The sequence below is a fragment of the Chlamydotis macqueenii genome, chromosome 16, assembly GCF_036417535.1.
Source record: "Chlamydotis macqueenii isolate bChlMac1 chromosome 16, bChlMac1.mat, whole genome shotgun sequence".
NCBI classification, from domain to species: domain Eukaryota; kingdom Metazoa; phylum Chordata; class Aves; order Otidiformes; family Otididae; genus Chlamydotis; species Chlamydotis macqueenii.
Window position 1 is genome coordinate 2,877,897 of NC_141571.1, and position 21,996 is coordinate 2,899,892.

Consider the following 21,996-nt stretch of genomic DNA (forward strand, 5'->3'; position numbering starts at 1 on the left):
TGCTTATGCCTGTTGGACAGCCTGCTTCATTTTAACCCCTTCCTCTCCACCACAGCCCCCTCATCCCCAGGCAGATGCAGAAGCCCCAACCCAAGCCAACACCTACGTGCTGGTCCCTGTTGGGGACTGGGGGAACTCTCCTCTGATACCACTGCTTGTCCATTCACTGGGTGGGGGAAATTGCCTCTATCAGCGCTATCCTTCCCCCAGCTTTTAGGTACACAGGACAGAAATGCAATTCATGATCTTCACCAACGACACGGATCTCGCTCCAGCTCTGAAGTTCATGCATTAGGAACACGGCAAATCCCATACAGTGGTTACCAGTCCAACAGTCACCTCTCCTATCCACCCTGTCATCACTGTAGCAAGGAGATGAGCATGGAACTGGACGAGCTCTTCTCTTATCATTTTTCCCCCCAGTTTTTCAAAAGCAACAGAAACAAGATGGCACGCTAAACAGGCAGCATCTTGCAAGGCTGGAGAGCCGCAGCTACACTCCGTCACAGCCCAGAGCAGCGCCCGGGGCTCCCGTACCACAGGCAGCCACGCGCTCTCTGTGGCATTTTGTATGAGAAGCTGGGACACTTCCCACAGAGAGAAAGGGGAAGGAATAATGTGAAAATTTTGCCAAGTGTGTGGTCACTGGGAGGAAGGAGTAGGACTGATGAATTTTTTGGCTTTGATGATTTTGGTAAAACCGTAAACCACGTGCCTCACGCTTCAGGAGACTGTATTACAAATTAATTGACCACAGAGCCCAGGGAATTCAGAGGTGGAATTGATTATTCGATGTCTGAAGTCCCATCTTTGCAGCCTACCAGGGATGCCTGACCAGTCCTATTTGCTTCAGAGCCTCTCCTGAAGTCAACCGCTGGTGCCTGGATCACATATAGTCATTGGATGCTGATGGTATCTATGTCTCCAGAGGTCTTCCGGAGCTAAAGATGAGCTTACACCACACTTTCTCCCTTGCATCACACCTGTACTTTCTTATGACCATCTAATGATTTCCCAGAGCGCAAACTCCCCAGCAAAGTGGAGGAAGAAGCCACAACCCAGCAGCAATCTCACCAAGCTTATGACTTGCAAGAATGAGGATTTCCCCAGCAGCAGACCGGGAAGGACCAGTCTTGTGTCAGACACCAGCCTCTCTCAGCACACACAGCGCAGGACCACGGTCTCGGGTACCACGGACCAGACATGCTGGTAATGCACAACTTGCATCACTGAGATTCAGCTAAAAAATAATCCTATGGGCACACTAAAAAAAAAACAAAAACAAAACAATCCTATTATTTTAGGAGAAAGGAAAAGAGGCGAGCAGGTGGCCTTGGCTGCATGAGTCTCTTACCACGCTGTTAAGTTGCTAAACCGAGCACTTACACACATCTGAAAAATTGTTTGCAAGGGGCATGTAGGCAGCAGAGCTACCAGATGTTCTCCTAATATTTGCTATATGACATCACCGGATGCTGCTGGGAAACCAACCTGTGCCAAGTTTTCCCAGGCCTCAGCTCACGCTGTACGTGTGTGATGAGCTAGCTGGCTCTTAGACGTGGCTCAGATCTGGGCACGCAGACGCCTTTTTGTGCTCGGGCTGGCCGCGCGGATGGGCTGCTGTTGGCGCAACCCACCTCGTGCACCCCAGAGCTATTTATGCAGCGACGGGGACACGGACACACACAGAGCCTCAGCAACCAGCGTGTGCCTACCGCATCCCATCGCACGCTGCCAGCCTCGGCTATAGTCAGGAAAAAAGAAAAACAAGAAAACCCCCAGACACTGGGGGGGGGGGTTGGCACCAACCAAGTTGGTGTTTGGATGAGAAAAAAAAAAGATATTTCATCAAAGTCTGATTACTCCTGCGCTGACATACGAGGAGGCTACATTTAAAACATTTAAAACTTTCTTGGCTCCCTACACCTCTGGTTAGGGCTGCTGGTCCACCCCCCAGTGCCACCCAGTGCCTTCCAGTTCCAGAAGTGATTGCTTTAACCGATTTGCTGGGGCGAGATGCCGCTTCACCACGGCGAGCAAAGGGAGGAGGGAACAGAAGCAGCATGAAGAATGACATCCAGAACCGGCCCCCAGAGACCCCTCTGTGACGTGCATCCCCACATCAGGCTGTCAGCTCCCAGCATCCAGCCCCGTCGGGGTTTGTTTGCTCCTGAGGAGGAATTCATTTTGCGCTCAACTAATGTAACTGCAAAGTGCTTTAAAACAATATTCCTCTAATAGAGACATTAAACCAGCCATTATTTTCCTGTTTAGAGTTAAACTAAGCAGACACAGCGGTAACTTTATTTTAAACAAACGACCATCATCACAAAAAACGGATACCAAATAACCTCCTCCACCACATGGTGAATTTAACTTCATTTTTTGCTCTTCTTGAAGGAGACGCGCTCATTGGCAAACACCAGCTTCTGCAGCAACACTTCTCTCAAAATCCTCTTACTTAATGACAGTTTAAAAAGCTCTGTTTACCAATATATTTAATTTCAAGCTCTCTTTCCCCCTACTTTCTAAAAAAGTATATATTCCAATGACCCACTGGAAAAAAACCCACATGATTTCTAAATTATTCCCAAGTATGAAGTTCTTGAACGTATTCCTAGTTGCCTGGGACCTACCATTGGGATCCATCTTTCCTACCCGTCCCATCAGCATCTACAATGATTGAGAGGGGACTGTGTTTATTGCCACAGCTGTACAAACCCAACGCAACGCCGAGGAAGCAAACGGATTTGCTCCACAGGCAGCAAGCCTGATCTTTATATCCTCCACGCCATGATACTACTTGTTCAGACCATCTCTGACTTAGGTCCTAGTTTACGGAGCCTGGAACTTCAGGAGAAGTGCACCTGGCCCACGCCGGCATTAACAATGCTCTCTTCCATGAGACGTAGAAGTCATCAAATTACAGAGAGCACAGAGCCCCATAGCAGCAGCCAACTTCTACTGGATTCCTGTAGCAGCTGCAGCCTAATGGGCTTTGAAGTGAGCAGAGACATCAGACACACACCAACTGCCTCTTACACCTCCAGAGTTATCACAAATTCATCGAGCAACTACTCTGAATTCATGTTGGGTTCACCCCACTCCAAGGTTCTGCAAGCTTCCAGGACAGGCTTTGCATGAGCATGTTTGATCTCTTTGGTCAAAAAGGTCTATGTGCAACTTCATAGAATCACAGAACAGTTTGGGTTGGAAGGGACCTTTAAAGCCCACTCAGTCCAACCCCCCTGCAAGGAGCAGGGACATCTCCAACCAGATCAGGTTGCTCAGAGCCCCGTCCAGCCTGGCCTTGAATGTTTCCAGGGATGGGGCATCCACCACCTCTCTGGGCAACCTGGGCCAGTGTGCCACCACCCTCAGTGGAAAAATTTTTTTCCTAATGTCTAATCTGAATCTCCCTCCCTCTATTTTGAAACCATCACCCCTCGTCCTGTCACACCAGACCCTGCTGAAGAGTCTCTCCCCATCTTTCCTGCAGCCCCCTTTAGGCACTGGGAGCCGCTCTCAGGTCTCCTTGGAGCCTCCTCTTCTCCAGGCTGAACAGCCCCAGCTCTCTCAGTTTACACGCATCCAGGTGATCTCTACATGTCAGCTTTGCTATGCAGCATGCAGACACCTGCTGCTTGCAGGCTCACCCTCTCTGAAGCACCCCAAAGCCACTGCTGTGACTACTTCCATGGTCACTTCTTTGCAGGAAAACTCGGAGCCGAGGTGGGTGCGGGTTTGCAGGAGGTATGAAACCCCACCACACAGCCCTCCTGCATCAGCAGTTCCAGGGTAAGGGTTCCGCACAGGGCTGTGGCCGCAGCTCCTCTTCTCCAAAAGCCAAAAACGCCAAAGTTGCTTTGCACAAAGCTTTTTTCCTCTTTCTGCCTCGCCAGCTCCTGCAGATGCCACAGGTAGCACAGCTCTCCAGCAGCAACCACCCTGCTGCAGACCCAGTTTGTAAAGCTCTTCCTGGGTGGAGGCTCTGCTGCTGCACCCCCTGTGCTCCCAGTGGGTCCTTTTGGTCCTCAGGAACTTCATTTGACTACACACAACAGAGAAGAAGCAGTAAAGGCTATTGTCACTTCTCAGTGACAATCTGCAGGTCTCAATGCTTCTCTGAAGACAACTTTTTTGGTGCTGGGGCATCTTACAGGAGCACGCTCTGGAGTCCTGCCATCCCTGTGCTTGCACCATAGGACGCATGCAGACATACCAGAAGGTCCAACAGCTGCTGGAGGCTGCCAAGAACATCCTCTTTAACCTCCAATCCCACTGCGATGCCACCACAGAGAAAAAAAACAGCGGCCAGGACACAGCTTTGGCTGGATCTAGGCCCTGAACCCCAATGCACCCATTCCACCTCACCTCTGGTTTGAGGGCCAGAAGAGATGTACAGCTATCTCAAGCATTCATCAACCTTATAAAGGTTAATTCATTAGCCTTTCCGCTCCAGAAACAAGTTCTGCCTTCATTTACACCTCACCAGCTCAGAGGAGGTTTCAGAGATGTAACCTGGGCAAATTTTATCAATGAATTCAAATCTTGAGCTAAATCAGGAGGAGGGATGGATTTACCCTAATCCCCTCCGAACACTCATCAGCATCACCTGCCAGCTCAGCAGGATGTAATCTCTCTTTAATCTCCTAAAAACAGTGGAGTAGATGGGGAAGAGGTGGGGCATTAAATAATTCTGGCTGCCAAATCACATTAAGCAGCGTTTGGAAATTCATTAAGATCTTTGCAAATATAACTTTCCAGGTAAACAACCGGTTGCCACCGAGAGAGCGTGCAGACTTCAGGGGAGGGCCCAGATATTTGGCGCAGAGAAGAGGCCCCCATCCAGCAGCCTCTGCAGGAACACAGCGTCTCCACGAAGATGCTCCAGGAGCTCGGATCCCATCGGCTGGCACGGCAGGCTTTGCCCTGGACCATCTCCAGGGTGGAGATGCAGCTTTTTGGTGCTAGCGTGGAACCGCGCACGCAGCATCCACCAACGCAGCTGCAAACCCAACCGCAGAAACTCAGACCCCGGTGCCAAAACCCAGAGCTTTGCTGAGCGGGTACCACCCTCTACCACCAGCTTAAATCCCCGCCCTGAGCGACTCGCAGGGCTTTTTCGTGCCTCCCACTAAACCTCCCAGCAACAACAGGGATACCGGCTCCGACGGCTGCGCGTGTCGTGACTCCGCATCCCACCCCCGGCAGCAGCTGAGCCGAGGGGACCCCCCCGACACAACGTGCCTGACGGTAGCGGAGTCGGCGTGGGGGCGAACCCGATTCGGCGCGTTTCGGAGCGCCCGGATGAGAGCGTTAGCGTGCGATTCTAGGTTTACATAACACCACCAAATGATTTTGGCAGAAACAATTGGTATTAGCAAGGAGAAAACGAAGCATCAGGAACAGCCGGCAGAGCAGAGAGACACCTCTTGCGGCAGCCCCCAGGCTAAAATGAACATAAATAACAAATGCCGTGGAAGCAACACTCGGGCAACAGCAAGGAAGAGGGGAAACGAAACCCAAATCGCAGCTGAGATGAGCAGGGGATTAAGCTTTTCTTTTTCACCTCCTTCTCACCCCTGTCAGACTAAGCTTTCCGCCTTATTAAAGCCCTCCAGTCAAGCCCGCGCCGCTCAAACGCAGCGAAGGGAAAGCCGTCTCGCGCAGGCCTCCGAGCCGTGAGGTCTGAGCAGCTCCTGCCGCGCCGCCTCCGGCCGTGGGGACGCTGATCGCAGAGCTCAACGATGGCCCGGGCAAGGACCCAAGGCACCGACCGCCTGGGCTAACCAGCCCCATCGTGCCCGGCTCCGCCATCGCATCGGGCGAAGCAGTGCTGGGCGTTGCGCCGGGAAACGTTCCATCGCACAAACTTCACATTGGAGTTTTTAAGCCAAGTCAGCCTGGCCATTGCTGAGTGAGTAGTACTGGAGGTCGTGTTTATCCCCAAACAAATAGACCAGAGACCCCAAAGGTGGCTGGATCTCCCCCTTGGCCTCTCTGGTGGCTCCAGCTCTGGCTGAAGGGATGAAGACACCCATTTCATGTGGCCCAGCCAGCCCTTGTCCTGCTCTGCGTGCCACGCTGCCGCCGGGAGCAGCCGTGACGCGCACGCCCACGTTCAGAGAGCAGGACGCCAACCGCCAGCCCTGTTTCACAGCGTCTGAGGACGCCTGGTCCCTCGGCACTGTGGCCTGGTGACCTAGTGATGGGAAGAGCCGTAGCAGCTCTTCAGAAACCTCCAGTTCCCTCAGCCTTCCTGCTACAACTGTGCTAAGGAAGGAGGCAGCCTGCTCTCCAGACCTTTTTTTTTTGCCAAGTAGAGGAGCCCTTCCAAGCTGGCACCATCCCCGTGCTCGTGGCATGACGACAGTGACACAAGCTAAAGCCCCAGATCCAGCAGCACGCTCTTCCTGCCTCCGAGCTAGCCAAGATCTCCAGCTCTGGGGGAAAATGGGAAGCTCCATTTGAGCTTCAGAACATCACAAGACGATTCCACAAGACAAGAGGACGCTGAAGTCCACATTTCCCAGTTAACTTAGAGCAGGGCTTTCCTGCAAATGGAAACTGCATCCATGGCTCCACGTGCAGCTCGTGGAGGACAGCTCTGGGTAGAAGGACTTAAAATGACTCAAACTTTGCCCAAATCAGAAATGTTTCCATTATAACCCTGGATTTGCCTGTTATATGAGCATCCTATTTGATGATAACTTTCACATGTCTACATTTAGATCCTGCCTATTTTCCCTGAAATTTTGTATGAGGCTGCCCTTGTTTCCGGCTCTTCACTAATCTCCTCCCAAACTTACACACTGTGACCTTTCCAGCCAAAAATTAAAATAAGTGAAGCCCTGCACTCCGACAGGAACAGTAACACAGGCAGGGAAAGGATGCCGGAGCCAGCAATCGGGATCCCTGCTCCAACAGGATGTGTTTCTAAATCTCAGTCAATACCGCATGTTTTCCAAGGAATGAGGCCTTTCACATTTTATTAATTCTGACTAAAGCCCTTTTTATTACAAATTCCCTATTTAGCATTTGATTGCCGCCGTCACCACCGAGACTTTCCCCATATCCGAGCAGAAAACCCACGGCTCGCAGTCAGTGCGGGCTGCACGTTGATATTTTTCTCTCCTGCCATCTCAATGCCAGAAGGTGCCGCTGGAATTATTGTAAACACACTTCCAGAGGTCCCTTCCAGCCTACGCGGTTTTGAGGATGCATTTGCTTCATTTGCCTTCTCACACAGATCTGGCACCCCACTTCCACAGACGGATGGAGTCACACGTCGTTATTCCCACAGGGTTTAGCCTCCCCCAGAAGAAGACCAAGCTAACCACCTTACTTCCAGGGTTGCAAGGTTATGAAGCTAAAAAGAGCGTTTCATTCATATTTTTCCCCCTTTTCAAAGCCCAACTCTTAAGCGGAAAACCCGATTTAATACAGTTTTCATAAAACCCACGCTCTGGTTCGATTTAAATCAAGTAACTCCACACAGACCGTTCAGCACAGCCACGACACAACTATCTGGCTTGCAAAAACAGACGGCCATCCACAATTAATTTGCCACCTTGATAGAGAAATGCAGGTCGTCAATTAATTAAACAACACATGCCACTCGTCTTCAGTTTGCTTTGTGACCGGCAGCCCTTCCTCCTCGGCAGGCTCTTTATCTTAAGGGGGAGAAATATAAAACTACCACCTAATAATGAAAACATGACTCTGGTTTTCTTGGCACCTAATAAATGTTGTTTTCAGCTTTAGCAGATTTATCAGGTTTAAAAGCACCACGTCGCCAGCCCCCGTCTAGGGCGGAGGAGACCAGACTGCCATTCCAGTGCAAGTCCCTAAATGTACACAGATGGAAGCCACGCGACCTCGCTGTCTGGCTGCGGGGCGAGATCCGTGGCGCTCGCAGGAAGGTTTTTCTTCTGCTTTCGAGGGCTGTTTGATCTTCAATCAACAACGCTTATCGGGGGTAAAGTCTGCCAGCCATTCCCAAAAGTTTGATATTTTTAACAGCACATTCTTCTTCCCCTTCGAACGCCATTTGGCAGGGGAAAAGCTGCCTCCCTGGGTTGAACGTGGACAAGCAGAGCAGGATCCCACCAGGAGGAACACGTATTTCCCACAGCCGCTGTGGTTCATGTTTCCCCCTCCAGTATTTCCACTTTTTCCTCTTCAGATGACAACCAAACACTTTTTTTGTGCCCACTCCATAAGCTGGGACAAACCAGGATAATTCACTAGTGTTAACTGATAATTCAAGTGTTTCCATAAAAACTTCCTCTAAAGTTTTCATAAATTTAATTTCCTTGCTGTCAAAATTTCTTTCCTTTTCACTGAGGACTCTGGGGCATGCTGCCCCTCTTCTGACACTAGGGACTAGAAATATAATTCCCCAAAAATACATAGAATTATAGAATCCTAGAATAGTCAGGGTTGGAAGGGACGTCATTCTTCCACGGCAAACATGCTGTGCCGAGAGGGCTCACCGTATAAAAACCCACTGTTCAAAGAAGTATCCATGAAAAATGAGAAATGTGGGATGGATCTGAATGGTTATTTTTTGACAGAGGAAAAAAACCCAAAAAATCTTTAGCTGAGGGTTCAATAAATGTAAGTGATGAATCAAGCAGCAAGTGGCATCAGACAGGGAGACCTGAAGCCCACGACATCCTGCCTCCAAGGTCCTTGGCAGCATCTGCCCCATGGTGTAAAGGAACGGTGACGGCAGAGATGGAACAAAAGAGCTCTTCAGCGCCCCAGAGATCAGCTTTTGGGGGGAGGAAGGAGCTCAACCTGCACGCTGCTACGAACAGGACCAGGGGCCACCAGTCACCACCACCTGCCCCACCACCTGCCCTACACAGGGTCATCCTTCACATTAATTAACCTTGCATTTGAAGGTTTTCAAACAGCTATAACAACTCCTAATGAGCTGTACAGCTCTACCACATTCCCAGGAGGAGGGAGGAGATGCTCAGGGAATAAACCGCTGGGTAAATCAGGCTGGAAGGGTGAAACTCTTCTGTGGATATAGACGTGGAGATCCACGTCTTCAGAAGAGAGATGCCTTTCGGGATGCCCTGGGCTCTGCTTGCACCTCCCCAGGTACAGGTCTCCTGTAACGGATGCTCAGTGCTCAAGATGGCTCAAGTTGTTCATAAAAATAACCGCCAAATTCCTGGGGTATCCCAAAATGAACCTGCTGCTTCTGGAGATGGAGACCTAGGCCAGGCCTGGGTCCTAGACCTAGGAAGGTCCTAGACCTTCACGAGGAGGATAAATGGCAGAGCCACAGCACAGCCTTTAACTCCCAACTCTGACCCCAGGCGAGCGCAGGCTCCACTCTGCAAACAGAAGGAGATGAAGAGGAAGACGACGGTTTTCTCTAAAGCAGAGAAGAGAGGAGGAGCACGGCGTGCAGGCAGACAGCCGGGAAAAAGAGGATGGAGCCTCCCTGACGAGTCCAGATGGGAATGGAAACTCTGAGTCATCAGTAGGTTTTGTGGGAAGAAAAACCTGCTAATGTGATCCAGCTAATCCGATAAAAAAAAAGCACTCCTCGCCGCCGCCGAGGTGGAACAGGATCCATGGGGAAGCCTGGTTCCGGGGGAAAATACAACCTGGGTGACAGAGAGGAGGGCGGCAGGTCACCAGAGGCGAAGGTGGCATGTGCCAGTGTGCCCAGTGCCCGCTCCTCCATCGCCCCCGAGCCCCGCGGTGCTGGGGCTGCCCGTCCCGGAACAGGGCTGGCGGCTGCGGCCGTGTGGAAGCAAAGCTGCACGTTGGGAGCGGGGAGGAGAGGCTCAGGGCAGAGCCACGGCAAGTTTTGCCACCCACTCCACTTGGGAAGAGGTCCCCGTGCTGCCACCCCCCTTTTCTGGCTCCTAGGTGATGAGATCCTTAGAAACACAGAAAAATAAAAAAATTCACCGTGAAAGCAAGAGGCTGGGTCCTTCAACCAACAGAAAAAAAAAAAAAATTAAATATCTACATTTTAAATGCGCGCACAATCCAGGCTCCTGTGTCCAGGCTGTAATTAGAGGTCAAGAAACCGCCTCAGACCAAGACTCAACCAATTTCTGCAGATGAGGTTCCCCACGAGCCGCGCACGGCACTCGGCATAAACTGATGCCCAAGCCATCTTTCCCTAACAACAATTATGGTCCGAATTTAAACACTTACCTAACAGATAAAGCCAAACTGAAATCGCACAGTTGTCAAGAAGAGATTTAATTATATCTGCAGAGGTCATCAACCCGTCTATGCAAAAGATTACGTCGGAGGAGAGAGATTCCATGGCAGAATGGGAAGATTTCGCCTCCAGGCGACGCGGCAGCCAATGCCATTTTTCAAAGAAGAAACAGCATCCATCAGAACAAAACCACGGAGGGAAACAATAGCAAGGGGCGGGGGGGGGGGGGGGGTGTGCAGATGATTAAAATATTTAAATTTGGTCATATAAGTGCAAAACCAGGCAATTTAATACTGTTTTCAATCACCTTTTTTTTTTTTTAGGAATGGTTAGTGCTTGTTTCAGTAAGTTTTGCTGCGAGATTTCTGCCCCCCACCCCCCCGCCAGCTGAACTGCGCATCCCCACGTACAAGCTTTCATTACACGGAAACGCGTGTGTAAAATCACGAAGGTGGAACATCAGAGCTCTGAGTTAATGGTATCAAAGCTGGAATCGTGCTAACACTTCACTCCAACTTCAGAAACGCAGAATAAAATATAAGGAAGAGGCAGAGAACACGGCACACGAGCTTCTGCCAGAAGCCTTGACTTGCTGGGTGGAAAATTGTCAGGGAAAACACATCAGCAGCGCTATAACTTATTGCTAACGTAGAGCTGTTAGGAAAACACAATTATGTGCTTCATTTCTACGGAAAGATATAACCCAACTTGCAAGAAAAGCATTTAGAGCTCGTTTTGTAAAAAAAAAAAAAAAAAAAGGATGAGCACAAAGGTAATAGGGAGAAACTGGGCACCTGGATGGGAAACCGGCCACCTACCACAGCCCGCACGCAGCAGCAGAGAGGTCCTCACCTCGACTTCTCGGACCCAGCAGCAGAGAGACACAACGTGAAGGCAGAACGAGAACGGAGGGTTTTCTTCAAATGCTGCAGAAATACCATGCTGCCGACGACAACGACCAGGAAAGGAGAGCCCGTTCTCACGAACTCGCAACAGCGGGGCCCTGAGAGAGCTCTGCAAGAGCCATGGGCGCCCTCCCCACCGCCCCGGAGACAGCAGCAGCCGTGCTCTACGCAAGCTATAGGATGCTCCGGTCTGTTCCAAGCAAAATGCAATTTATCAACAGAATGTTTGCTCCATTACAGATGCACAAAGCGATCCCGATGCCTGTTGCAAGCTCCAGAGCTGCTCATGGACCAACCCCATGCTTGCGGCGGTGTGACACGCAACGGGCTTTGGACCACTCATTTAGGGCACAACATTTATAATTCATAAATCAATTAAATGGATAAATCAGAGAAACTTGCAAGACTTTGATCCTGAACTTTTGGTCTCTTGATGCCTCCCCTACCATAGGGACATTCATGGATCGGGCCCTCAACATTCATAGCCGGCCCCAACAAACACGTCGCTATATATATACATCAGACCAGTCTTCAAAATATCTCCCGTGGTTCCAAACCCAACCAGATGAAAGTCTTCCCTCTGCGCATACAGAGAGAACAACAACTGCTGGGAATGGGTGGCCATTCGTTACGTAGCCCCCAGCCCCTGACTTAAAGCCCAAGGCAAAATTCAAACGCTTTCTGCCTTGCAGCCCATCAAAGATCGCTCTGGAGAACACAGGGTTATCCCACGAAGTAGCTCAAACACTTCTCAGAGGAAGCCCTCGCCCATATTCAGGGCCTGAAAAAATATATATATGTATCTCCACATTTGCAAACCAACAGGAGCTGCCTGCCAAATGAGAACAAAATGGGCCCCAAATTAAAAATCTGCTGGACTTTGTTCTCCATCCAAAATCCTCCGTCTCCACAGAAAGATTTATGCCACTTCAAACCAGAGTTGGCTTAGCAAGTAGAAAGGAGAATATATTTTATCTTACAGAATGGCAAAGAGTTCTGGAACGATGAGAAAGGGACTGTGTTTATCAGTGCAATGTACAATTTATGGCAAAAGTCAAAACAAAACAGAATGTTCCACGAAGACGCACTCGCTGCGCTGACCTGGGCTCGTACCAGCAGCTCAGGTCCCCTTTCTGAAGGGTTCTTAAGAGGAGAAGAGAGCATTGGTCGCAGATAAATACTCATCTCATGACTAGTAGATCTTAATTATCCATAATTTACGATGGTGTATTGGAGAAACAGTTTTTGGTCAATTTATCAGCCTAAGAGGCATGACACAGGGTGTGCTTGGAGATGCAGAGCCACGGAAAGATTCGGGACAAGTTTTCACGGCGCTGCTGAACCCTACAGAAACGCTACAGGGCTAACAGGGCTCCCCAGCACGGATCTCCCGTTCACGGCCGGCGACGCCGGAGGTTCCCCAGGACCACAGAGGCGTCCTGCTAACCCAGTCTGATCATCAGAACACCAGAAGCAACTAAGAAGAATTTAGATTTGAATTTATTTCTGCAGGAAGGATAGAGAGATGTTAATTCACTCCCCAAATTTGTCCCCAGGGAGTCGGGAGCAGGACCACTCCTCCTGCACCACCGCACGGCATCGCTGCGTGAAAGCGCACGCTTAATTATTGTGAAACGCAAACGGTCTTCCTAGAGTTTAAGTGGGAAAAATCCCCAAGTTTTCAGGAAGTAAAAGAGGAATCTGAAACGGAGGTAGGTGCTCCCTTCAGCGGGGCTCAGGCGGCCGATGAGGGGTGTCACAGTTTGAACAAGGGCTCCTTGCAGGGCTCCCCAGTCCCTCACAGCCGCTGCGCAGACGCAACCGGACGCAGAAGAGCTGTTCCTCCTGCGCAGTCCCAGCGATGGAGCAGGTCCTGGATCCGGCCCACAGGAAGGAGGAGAGGGACTGCACCCCGGCGTGTGGAATGCTTGCTGCGGCGTGCCCCGGGGAGGCTTTCGGGTGGCTCCGGGAAGGCATTGCTCCTTGTCACGCTCGCACCTCAGGCTGAGCCCACCGCAACCCTAAAAACCCTGCCAAGGAGCATCGGTGCTCCAGGCCATGAGCAACAGCTCCCCGGGCACTGGGAAGTTTGGGGTTGGCTCCGCTTCCCAGTGGCCACGGCAAGCTTCTCCGTGCAGGATCACCCATGACGGGCACTGGTTTATGTGGGGAGCCCTTTTTCCCCTGCTCTGATGCCACCGGCACGCTCAACGCATCAAAACTCCTTGCCGAGTGCCATCAGCAGAGGGGGAGGCTCCTTCTTCTCACCCTGCCTGCATGAAGGACCCCGTCCTCCCCCCATGGGTGCCCCTCGCTCCCCCTCACCGCTATCTGCCAGTGGCCAGCCCTTCGGGGGAAAACAGGGATGCTCCGCAGCAGGTAACGAAAGGCTGCAAACGCCCTCCCGCTCCCATTTCATCACCCCTCCAAACATCCCTTCTCCTTTCAAAAATGGAACTGCTTACAGACAAGAGGCACCTCTGTAGCTGCAAAGAGAAATCGCGGCACACTGCAGCGCGCCGGCGAGATGGGAGAGCTGGCGGTAACAATATCACGTTCGGTAAGCGCACAGAACAATCACATGAGTGTTGCAGGATGCTTTGGGCTCAAGCGCATCTCTCCGGCAAGCTGGCCGGCAACGGGCGAGTTATTTATACGCTGTGACACCGTGCACTCCTTCCGTCTAAATAAATAAATAAACAAACGAAGCAGCCCGTTGGGAGATAAAAGCCCAACCTGAACAAAACAAGCCATTTAAATCGCAGGGCTTTAAAGCCCCTCCATAAACCCAGCGAAGCAGGAGGACAGCAAAGAGCTCCCTGCCCAGGTCCTTCCCAGAGCTGGATTTCATCCGGGATATCTGCATGCGATAGCAGGAGAACTTCTTATTTTTCCAGACCACCCTATCCTCTTCTGTAGCTTTTTAAAGTGGAAATGTTTCGAGATGGACACTGGCTTAGTCTGGCTCTGGTCTGAGCCACCAGCACCGGGCAGGAGCGATGGGGTCGGGACCAGGATGAGTTTTTGGAGTTTCCCAGAGGGTCCCACGCAGCTCCAAGAAGCGGGTGGGCTCAGACAGCACTCTTCTTAGCGGGCACAAGATAACGGCGTGCCGGTGGCCATCCACCCCACACCGGCCGGAGGAGTTCTTGGAAGCAAAGGCAGCGGGCGGTAGTGTCGCCCGCTCCGCACTGGGCCACGTCGTGATGCTGAAGTTACGACCGTTGCATTCGACCAGGAAAACAAAGTCAGCCCATTTCATCTCGGGCTTTGCTCAGCAGCCTCATCCCACCGACAAATGTGCACTGCTGTGCACAAGCAAGTGACATTTGGTAACTCGGAAAAGAAAAAGAGAAGAAGAAAAAAAAATAAAAGTGAAGCCCTGAATTTCAGAAAAGGGTAAGTGGCTTCCTTTCTTCCTCCTGCTGCGGAGGCTCCTCCGTAGCAGCGACAACAGCAGCATCTGGTGGCAGTGGTCAGGACCTGGGGTGCTCCTCTCTGGTGTCCCATCCACCCCGGCCAGCACCAGCACCAGCACCCACTCGTTCTCCCAAGCCGTGCTCGCTGGAGACCCAGAAGCAGCGATTTCCTCCGGCCGCAACAGCAAGGACCCGCGGATCAATTGCCACCGCCTAATCCGGGACTAATCTCAGGGATTCAGGCCAGGGATGAGCCGACGACGTGGGGCCCCGCGCGCCCCAAGGCTGGGGTGGGCGCTGCCGGGGGGGCAAGCCGGGACTGCACAGCCCCACGGCAAGGGCCTGCGAGCACCGGCTCCCGCACGGAAAACTGGAAGGCAAACTAAATCATGTTCACATCTAACAACTTCTCGGTGAAACCGAGTTCCTAAAGCCAGCAGTCGCCGCAGTTCCCAGCGGCACGCGCTTGTGAGATCCCAGGCTTCCAGCTTTTGCACACTCCATCGGCTGACGTTTCAGCGGCATGAGTGACCTGCTCCCAGGTGAGCCGGCTCTTGGTAGTATTTTAAGAGGATATTTAGCATTTTCAGAGCAACGGCAATGATAATAAAACTGTTTGAAACCAGCAGTACGTGGACACAGAAGAAATCAATATAAGTTGTTTCCTTTCAGCATAATCAGGCGTCTCAAAAAAAAATGAGAGCTATTAGGTTTGCCACAACTTAATGAAAAAAAGAGATAAATAACCCAAATGATGAAAAACAGTTAAATACAGATATTGATACATAAAGATTAATTTGCCAGATGCACCAGGTTGCCCTTTGCTTCTTTCTTAAGAGTTTGGTCCCAAAGTATCATAGCAGCGAGATGAGCCGAGGGCACCCTGAGCTGTGGGAGAGCGTTTTCTCCCTTTATTAACTTTTTCCCAATGCAATTACCCAAATTTTGCCCAGGAGGACGCAGCCAGGGTTACATCTCGGGGCTGATTGTGGTGATCCTGCCTCTCCCCAAACGGGTCTGCTTCCTCCAGCTTCACTACCGAACCGTCACTGCTCTTCGCCTCCGCGCGAGGAAGGCGATACTCGCCGAGAACTCTCTGTCCCTGAAGCGCAGCATCTCTATCCCCTTCGCTTCGGCTTCTCTGGGATGAAGGAAATTTCCTGCAGCAGCTCCGGCGCTCTCAAATATCGCCCTGCGCATCCCCCTCTCCTTGAGAGGAGGATGCTTTGCCTTGCAGATGCAGCGAGCGGGGCAAATGTAGGTTGGGGAGCTCTCCGCACCCTGCTGTGGGTCTTGGGGAGCATCCCCCCCCACCCAAAACCTGGGGCTGGGTGCCCCAGTTCACGGGAGCATCGGCGCCGGGTGGGAGCGCGGGTAGGTGGGTGCTGGGGGTGGGGGGAGGGTGTCAGGGATGGGGCTCGGGAGGTGCCAGCGACCCTAGCCTTTGCCAAGAAGATGCAAACCAACACGGCAAACAACAACAAAAAGTGCCCGACAACAACCACCGCCACGAAAAAAAACCCAAAAAACAACAACAAAAAAAAAAACCCAAAACAAACCCCACGCACATCTCTTCGGGCCAAACGCTCCGCTAAGGGAAAATAATTATTAAAGAATCGCCCCGCTCGAAAGGGCCGGGGGAACGAACGGCCCCCGAGCCGCGCTCCCCACCAGCGCTCCGCTCCCGGCCGCGATCGCTCCCAGCGCGGCCCCGCCGGGACCCGCCGGCTCTGCCCGCTCCGCTCCCGGGCCGCTTTCAAAATTCCCTCCCGCTGCGGCCCCCCCCCACCCCGCCAGCTCCGTCGCTTTTCTTCCTTCCTTCCCCCCTCCTTCCCCACCCCGCACCGCGGAGAAGTTGCGGGACGAGCCCCGCATCCCCCCCCCCTCACTCCCCCCCGTACCTTGTTGCAGTGATAATAATCCAGCGGCCCCAGGCAAGTGGGGTCGGCGCCGGGCAAGGAGCCCACGGCGGTGGGGGCGGAGGGGTAAAACCGAACGTCCATGCCGGGGCTGCGGGCGGCGGCAGGCGGGGGCTCCAGCGGGCATGGACCCGGCTGCGGCGGCGGCGGTGCCTCTGGCGCGGGGGGCGGGGAGAGGGCGGGCGGAGGGGGGGGTGTGGGTGGGGGGGGGGCCGGCCCCCGGCCCGCCCCGCTCCGCACCGCCCCGCGCCGGGGCCGCTATTGTTCGCAGTTTCCACCCCCCCGCCCCCCCCAGCCCCGGTGCGGGGGGCACCTCGGGGCAGCGGGGCTGGAGCCCCCTCCGGGTGGGCGGGACGGGCCCGGCCCCAGCAGAACCGGGGAGGCTGCGGCACCGGTTCCTGCGCCCGGACGGAGAACGGTCACGTCCCGTCTGCCCTCACCGCAACGCCGGGCCCGGTTTTGCCTCCCTCCCCGTACAGGACGATGCTAAATAAACTCCTCCCCCCCCCCCACCCCACGAAGAGGGGTGCTTTCCTCCTCGTGATCCACCCTAAACATCACCTGAGACCTCGCTTCGCGAAGGCGTGGGCCTCCCTGCACGCTCTCCCACCCCGGGGACAAAAAGTCCTTGTGGGCCTCCGACACTGGCATTCACCTCCTGCTCCCCAAGGCCTGGAGACCCCCAACCTCCATCACCTTCTTTTGAAACGCTCTTCATCACCCAGCTTTCCAGCCCTCGCTGTTGGAAAGGCAGCGTTCATCCATGGGCTGCCAGCAGCATTCCCTCCCAGTTCATCCCACCTGACTGCCCATGGGCTCACAGGGCAGATGGGCATGGAAAGCCCAAATAGAGGGGACAAGGATGGAGGATGCTCCAAAGTGGAGATGGAGGACTCTCTGAGGTGGGGATGGAGGATGTTCCCTGGCAGGCAGGCCAAGCCCCGGGCGTGGGGGTTACCTCCTTCCACCATGCCACTGCAGTCCGGGCGCTCTCCCGCTTCCCTGCGTGTCCCACCACAGGCCCTTCTAGAATCCGTCCCCGTGGAAGACATTGTTCTATACGGAGCGTTTTTGCAGTGTGTTATTCCATTCCCAGATACAGCGAGTGACCGCAACCCATCCCTGTGCTCACCAACAGCTAGGACAGGGCTGACAGAGTCAGTTTTCTGGCAAATCTCCAATAGCAAAGACTTTTTTTAAAAAAAAAAAAACCAAACCCAATAGTCATAACTACCAAGACACAGTTAGAACATGCACCCTACAGGACTCTCTGTAGCCGGAAAGCTGAGCTAAATAAATGCCAAGTTCTTCCTCAAGCCTCTTCACTGCAAGAGCATGGCCAGCTCCTGCCAAACGCGGGAAGGGGAAGGCAGGCTGGGGTTTCGAGGGAATGCCAGCTCCAGGAATCGGGTGATTATGTAAAAATCATAGCTCTCATTTAAATTAAAAACAAGCTTTTAGTCTTGTGATGGCAGAAAAAAAAAATTGTTCTGAGGATAAAAAAAAAATTGATTTGAGCACAAAACCTACTTCCCATTTATGATTATTTTTCAAACATAATTTTTCTGGAGAATCAGCATCCACCCTTCTGTGTTTAGCCGCGAAGCGGGGCCGGCTTGTGGGAGCTCTCTGCGAGGTGAGCTGCTCCGAGGGCTCCCCGTCACAGGCGCGTTATAGAGACGTGGAATATTTTTCCATCGCAACTTTGAAGGCCTGCGTTCGAGTGATCTGTGCTCTGCCAGGTTTGCACGCATGCAGAAAGGGCTGGTTTCCTCCCTCTTTCAGCAAATACTGAACAGACATGTCAAATTATTAGAGCTTCATTATTTCTGTAAAACCCTCCCAAGCACAGTGACTTGTATATTACGAAGGATAAATAATTAAAACTAAGTCAGAGTTGTCAAAATAATGGAACAAAGTGTATTATATGATGCATTATTCTGGCTTGTTTATCCACAAAATTCAGTAATTAGTAAGGAGCCTCTGAGTCATTAGTATGAATTAGCAAGGTTTTACTGTATTATTAACTTTATTAATTATCATAATTATTATATTTTGTATATTGTGGAGTCATTACTAGCAGCTTTACGGTTAAGACTGAGTTGGCTGAATTTAATCCTTTTGTTTCCTACCAAAATTAACACATTTCATCACCAAACTTGCAACCCAGCTTCTTTTCAGTGCCTGCGACACCACAACGCTCCCATTCAAACTGGTTTGAGAGCTCGTCTTTCCCAAATGAAGCTCCGTCTTCTTAGTGCCTGCTCGGATCCCCAGGGTACCAGATTTATGACAATCACCCCGTCAAGCTTTGCACGTTCGTCTGTCTGATCTGAAAAACCCGTTGTCACAAAGTGTTATTGCTATTAATATCCATATTTTTTTTTCTCCCAATATACACCAAGGGAAGCTGGCAGAGGAAACGCTGCTCATCAAACAAATGTTCTTACAACTCACCTCGCATCATCAGCGTTTCCATTCGTCAGACCCCCAGCAGAAGACAACCTGGTGGAGCTGAGCATCGGTCATCTTCCGAGTGCCACCCCTGCCCCGGGCCTGGAGAACGGCCTCCAGCCTCTGCTGTGCTCTGCCCTCATGTCGGCAGCTCGCACTGCGCCATGGGGACCTGCCAGGGCTCGCCGTGTGCTCAGGAGGTCTCCAAGCTGCTGCTAAAGCCTGTTTTTACCCATGGTTGGCCATATTTTGTCCCTCACAGCAGTTTAGCATCTGCCATATGGAGCAAGTGAGGGTCTACCAGGAGATGCAGATCTTTCCTCTAGCACTTTGATGTCCCTCTCTACATAGGGCCAACATTATATGACCTGTCCCCACCAAGGCAGAGGGAATAATGCTATTCCAGGAATTCCTGGCAAACATGGGACCTGTGGTACCTCTTACCTTGGCTTGCTGGGCTGCCCTGTGGGGAATATGAGGGTACAACCAGCACGGGCCAAGTTTCCAACGAGGATGACCGCGTCTTCCAAGCTCTATGCCAGACAGTGTGTGCATGCAGCAGATGTGCCACACCTGGATCACAGCGGAGCTTGGGAAGGAGCAAGGTGCACCAGTGCACCTGGAAGGTCTCTCTCTGGGATCTTTGTTGTTCTTCAAGTGAAGGGAGTTGAATGAATTCAGGCACCTACAAGGTTTTTCCCAAGTGGGAGGGTTTCCTGTGCATGGATTTGAATGCAGGTGTCTAAATTCCACCCAGATCCCCCTTTCTGGATCTATCTTATCTCAGTCTTTCCCAGCAGAGAAAGCAACCTCTCCTTTTTCAGAGCTGGGGAGAGCAGAAAGAAGGTTGAGCATCCCTGGAAAACAGCCCCTCAACAGAGAAGCAGCTTTCACTTGGCTCAATGGATCAGCAAAACATCCCCTGGATCTACAAATAGAGGAAAAAAACAAAAAAAAAAAAGAGTCAAGACCTTGCGTTTTTGGTCAAAAGGCGAGAGGGAGGGTCCAGGATGGCTGTAGAGACAGCGATACCACCCAAGCCCTGGCATTCACAGCAGAGCCGAGCGTATAGACACAGAAATGGAAAGATGCTGGGTTTTCTCCTTCTTTTCACAACCAGCTCCTCACAAACCCCAGAATGTTTGTAGGCACTTTGGCCGGGTGGTTGAGAGAGGAGCTCCAATCGTGACAACTGACGCTTTGTGCCCAGTGTTAGCCCTGGAGCAGGAGCAGCAGAGTGTGGTTATCTCAGCAATCCCATTGAAGCCACATGAAGTCCTCACAAAGAAGAGAAAACTCTACAGAGAGTATTTCTAAATATTAGACTAAACCTGAACAATCATAGTTTCAAAGGCACCTTTGAGAAGCAGGAAAAGTTGTCTGAATCTATCAGTTTCATTATTTATTTCCGAGTAGTCCTCCTCCTCTCAACATACCATCTACAGTGCCTGCTGAAATGATTTTTAAAATAATTTAGCACAATGTCATTTATTACTTTAAAATACTGGTATGATTTTTCCACTGTATTATGCAGCTATATTTTGACATTTTAGTCTTATCCCCAGTTTATGTCTGAGAACTACTTAATTCAGAGCTCATTCCTGCTAGGAAGCACAGAGATCTCTAAATATTCAGTAGCTTCATTGGTCATAAAAACGCTGAACAAATGGATAAAGCCAATTGCCAATAAACACAATGCAAATGTGTACATTAAAATGCAATGAAATTGGATTAATTAAATCCACATTGCATCTGGATTTACATGTAATACAACCTAAAATTAAATGCAACTGAAGAGCTTCCTATTACTTTAAAATGGATCTGATTGAGAGTGCATTCGTTTACCTGCGTGGGCTCTGGGTCAGGAACCGTGCGGGTAAATAAAAACATCCGCAATCTAGATAAGCTAGATTTGACCCACAAATCAAGGTTATGAATTTGGCATTTCATGTCATTTAAAATATAATGTAAAATTGCATCTCTCCGCTAACAAAACAGATGGTATTAGGCCTTCCTTTTGGCATTGGGTTTTGGTACCTGTCCAAAAAATCTTCTTGACATCCTTTAAATGCAGCTATTTAACCACCTGTCACTTTGCTTTAGATGCCCATTGAATTTCTGACAGGAAAAACATTATTTTGTCTACACGTTATTTCATGACACAAGAAACGCAGCACATATACAGCAAAGTTTACACATTGTGTGAAAATCTATTTTAAAAAAAGAGGCGAGTTGTTACATGCTACTAAGGCAATTACTCCGTAATTAATGTCATTGATAGGATAAAACATTCCAGAAACCCAAATATAACAAAACAAAAGCAAGCTGAAACATGACAAAGAAGCAGTAAGGATGCTCACATGTCAACTTATGTTGCTCTTCCTCCCAAGTGAAAGCATCTGCTCTCCTTTGGTCAAATATCTGCTCCTCTTTGGTCAAATACCAAACTGGCTGATGCTTATGAGCAAATTTTCCCCCCCAAAAAATCTCCATTAATGTGAATAAGGTGAAGACAAAAGGTCCCAATACTGTAAAACACATCAGCAAGTTGCTTCTCGTGTTCAAGGTGACAAAAGCACTGGGACACCTTGATACATCCAACCCAGGCTCGGTGCTCCCTTCCAACCTTTAGGGTGTTGCCCAAATGGAGCTGTCGGTATGTGGAACCCATAAGATCCTCATCTGACTTTCTTTTTACAAAATGAAAATAAAACAAAGCTCAGGTTTAACACATTTTATGCAGGCTGTTGGCAGCAAACACCAAAAACCTCAGAGCAGCACGGGTGAGGTGAAGATGCCACGTGCCGGCAGAGTGCCAGATGGCCGGCTCGGCGTCACGGGGAGACGGCAACAGTGCTCGGAGGCATGAGGCTTTGTGCGAGGCCACCTCTTCCTGAGTTTTCTGGGTGAATCTGCTCTTTGGAGCAACACCAACGCTTTGGCTGGGGGATGATGGCCGATGACTTGCAGGGCCAGCCCAGGACTGTATCAATAGTCAGTGTTTTGGAGTGCCATGGCGAGCTGGTCTCAGTTTAGCAAATAGGTGGTGTAGCAGAATAAGGATATTTTATGACTTGTTGGCAAATCTGTCCTCT

The 21,996-nt window shown here is 51.1% G+C and overlaps 1 protein-coding gene across 1 annotated transcript in view; it reads right to left on the bottom strand.

Annotated features, from left to right (window-relative positions):
• The window catches only part of TOX2 (TOX high mobility group box family member 2), a 136,490-nt gene extending 119,890 nt beyond the window's left edge, over positions 1-16,600 (bottom strand). The window contains exon 1 of the mRNA XM_086760569.1: positions 16,430-16,600. Within this exon, the coding sequence (XP_086616695.1) occupies positions 16,430-16,531 (102 nt within the window). The 5' untranslated portion in view covers positions 16,532-16,600. The remainder of the gene's footprint in view (positions 1-16,429) is intronic.
• Positions 16,601-21,996: the final 5,396 nt, after the last annotated feature.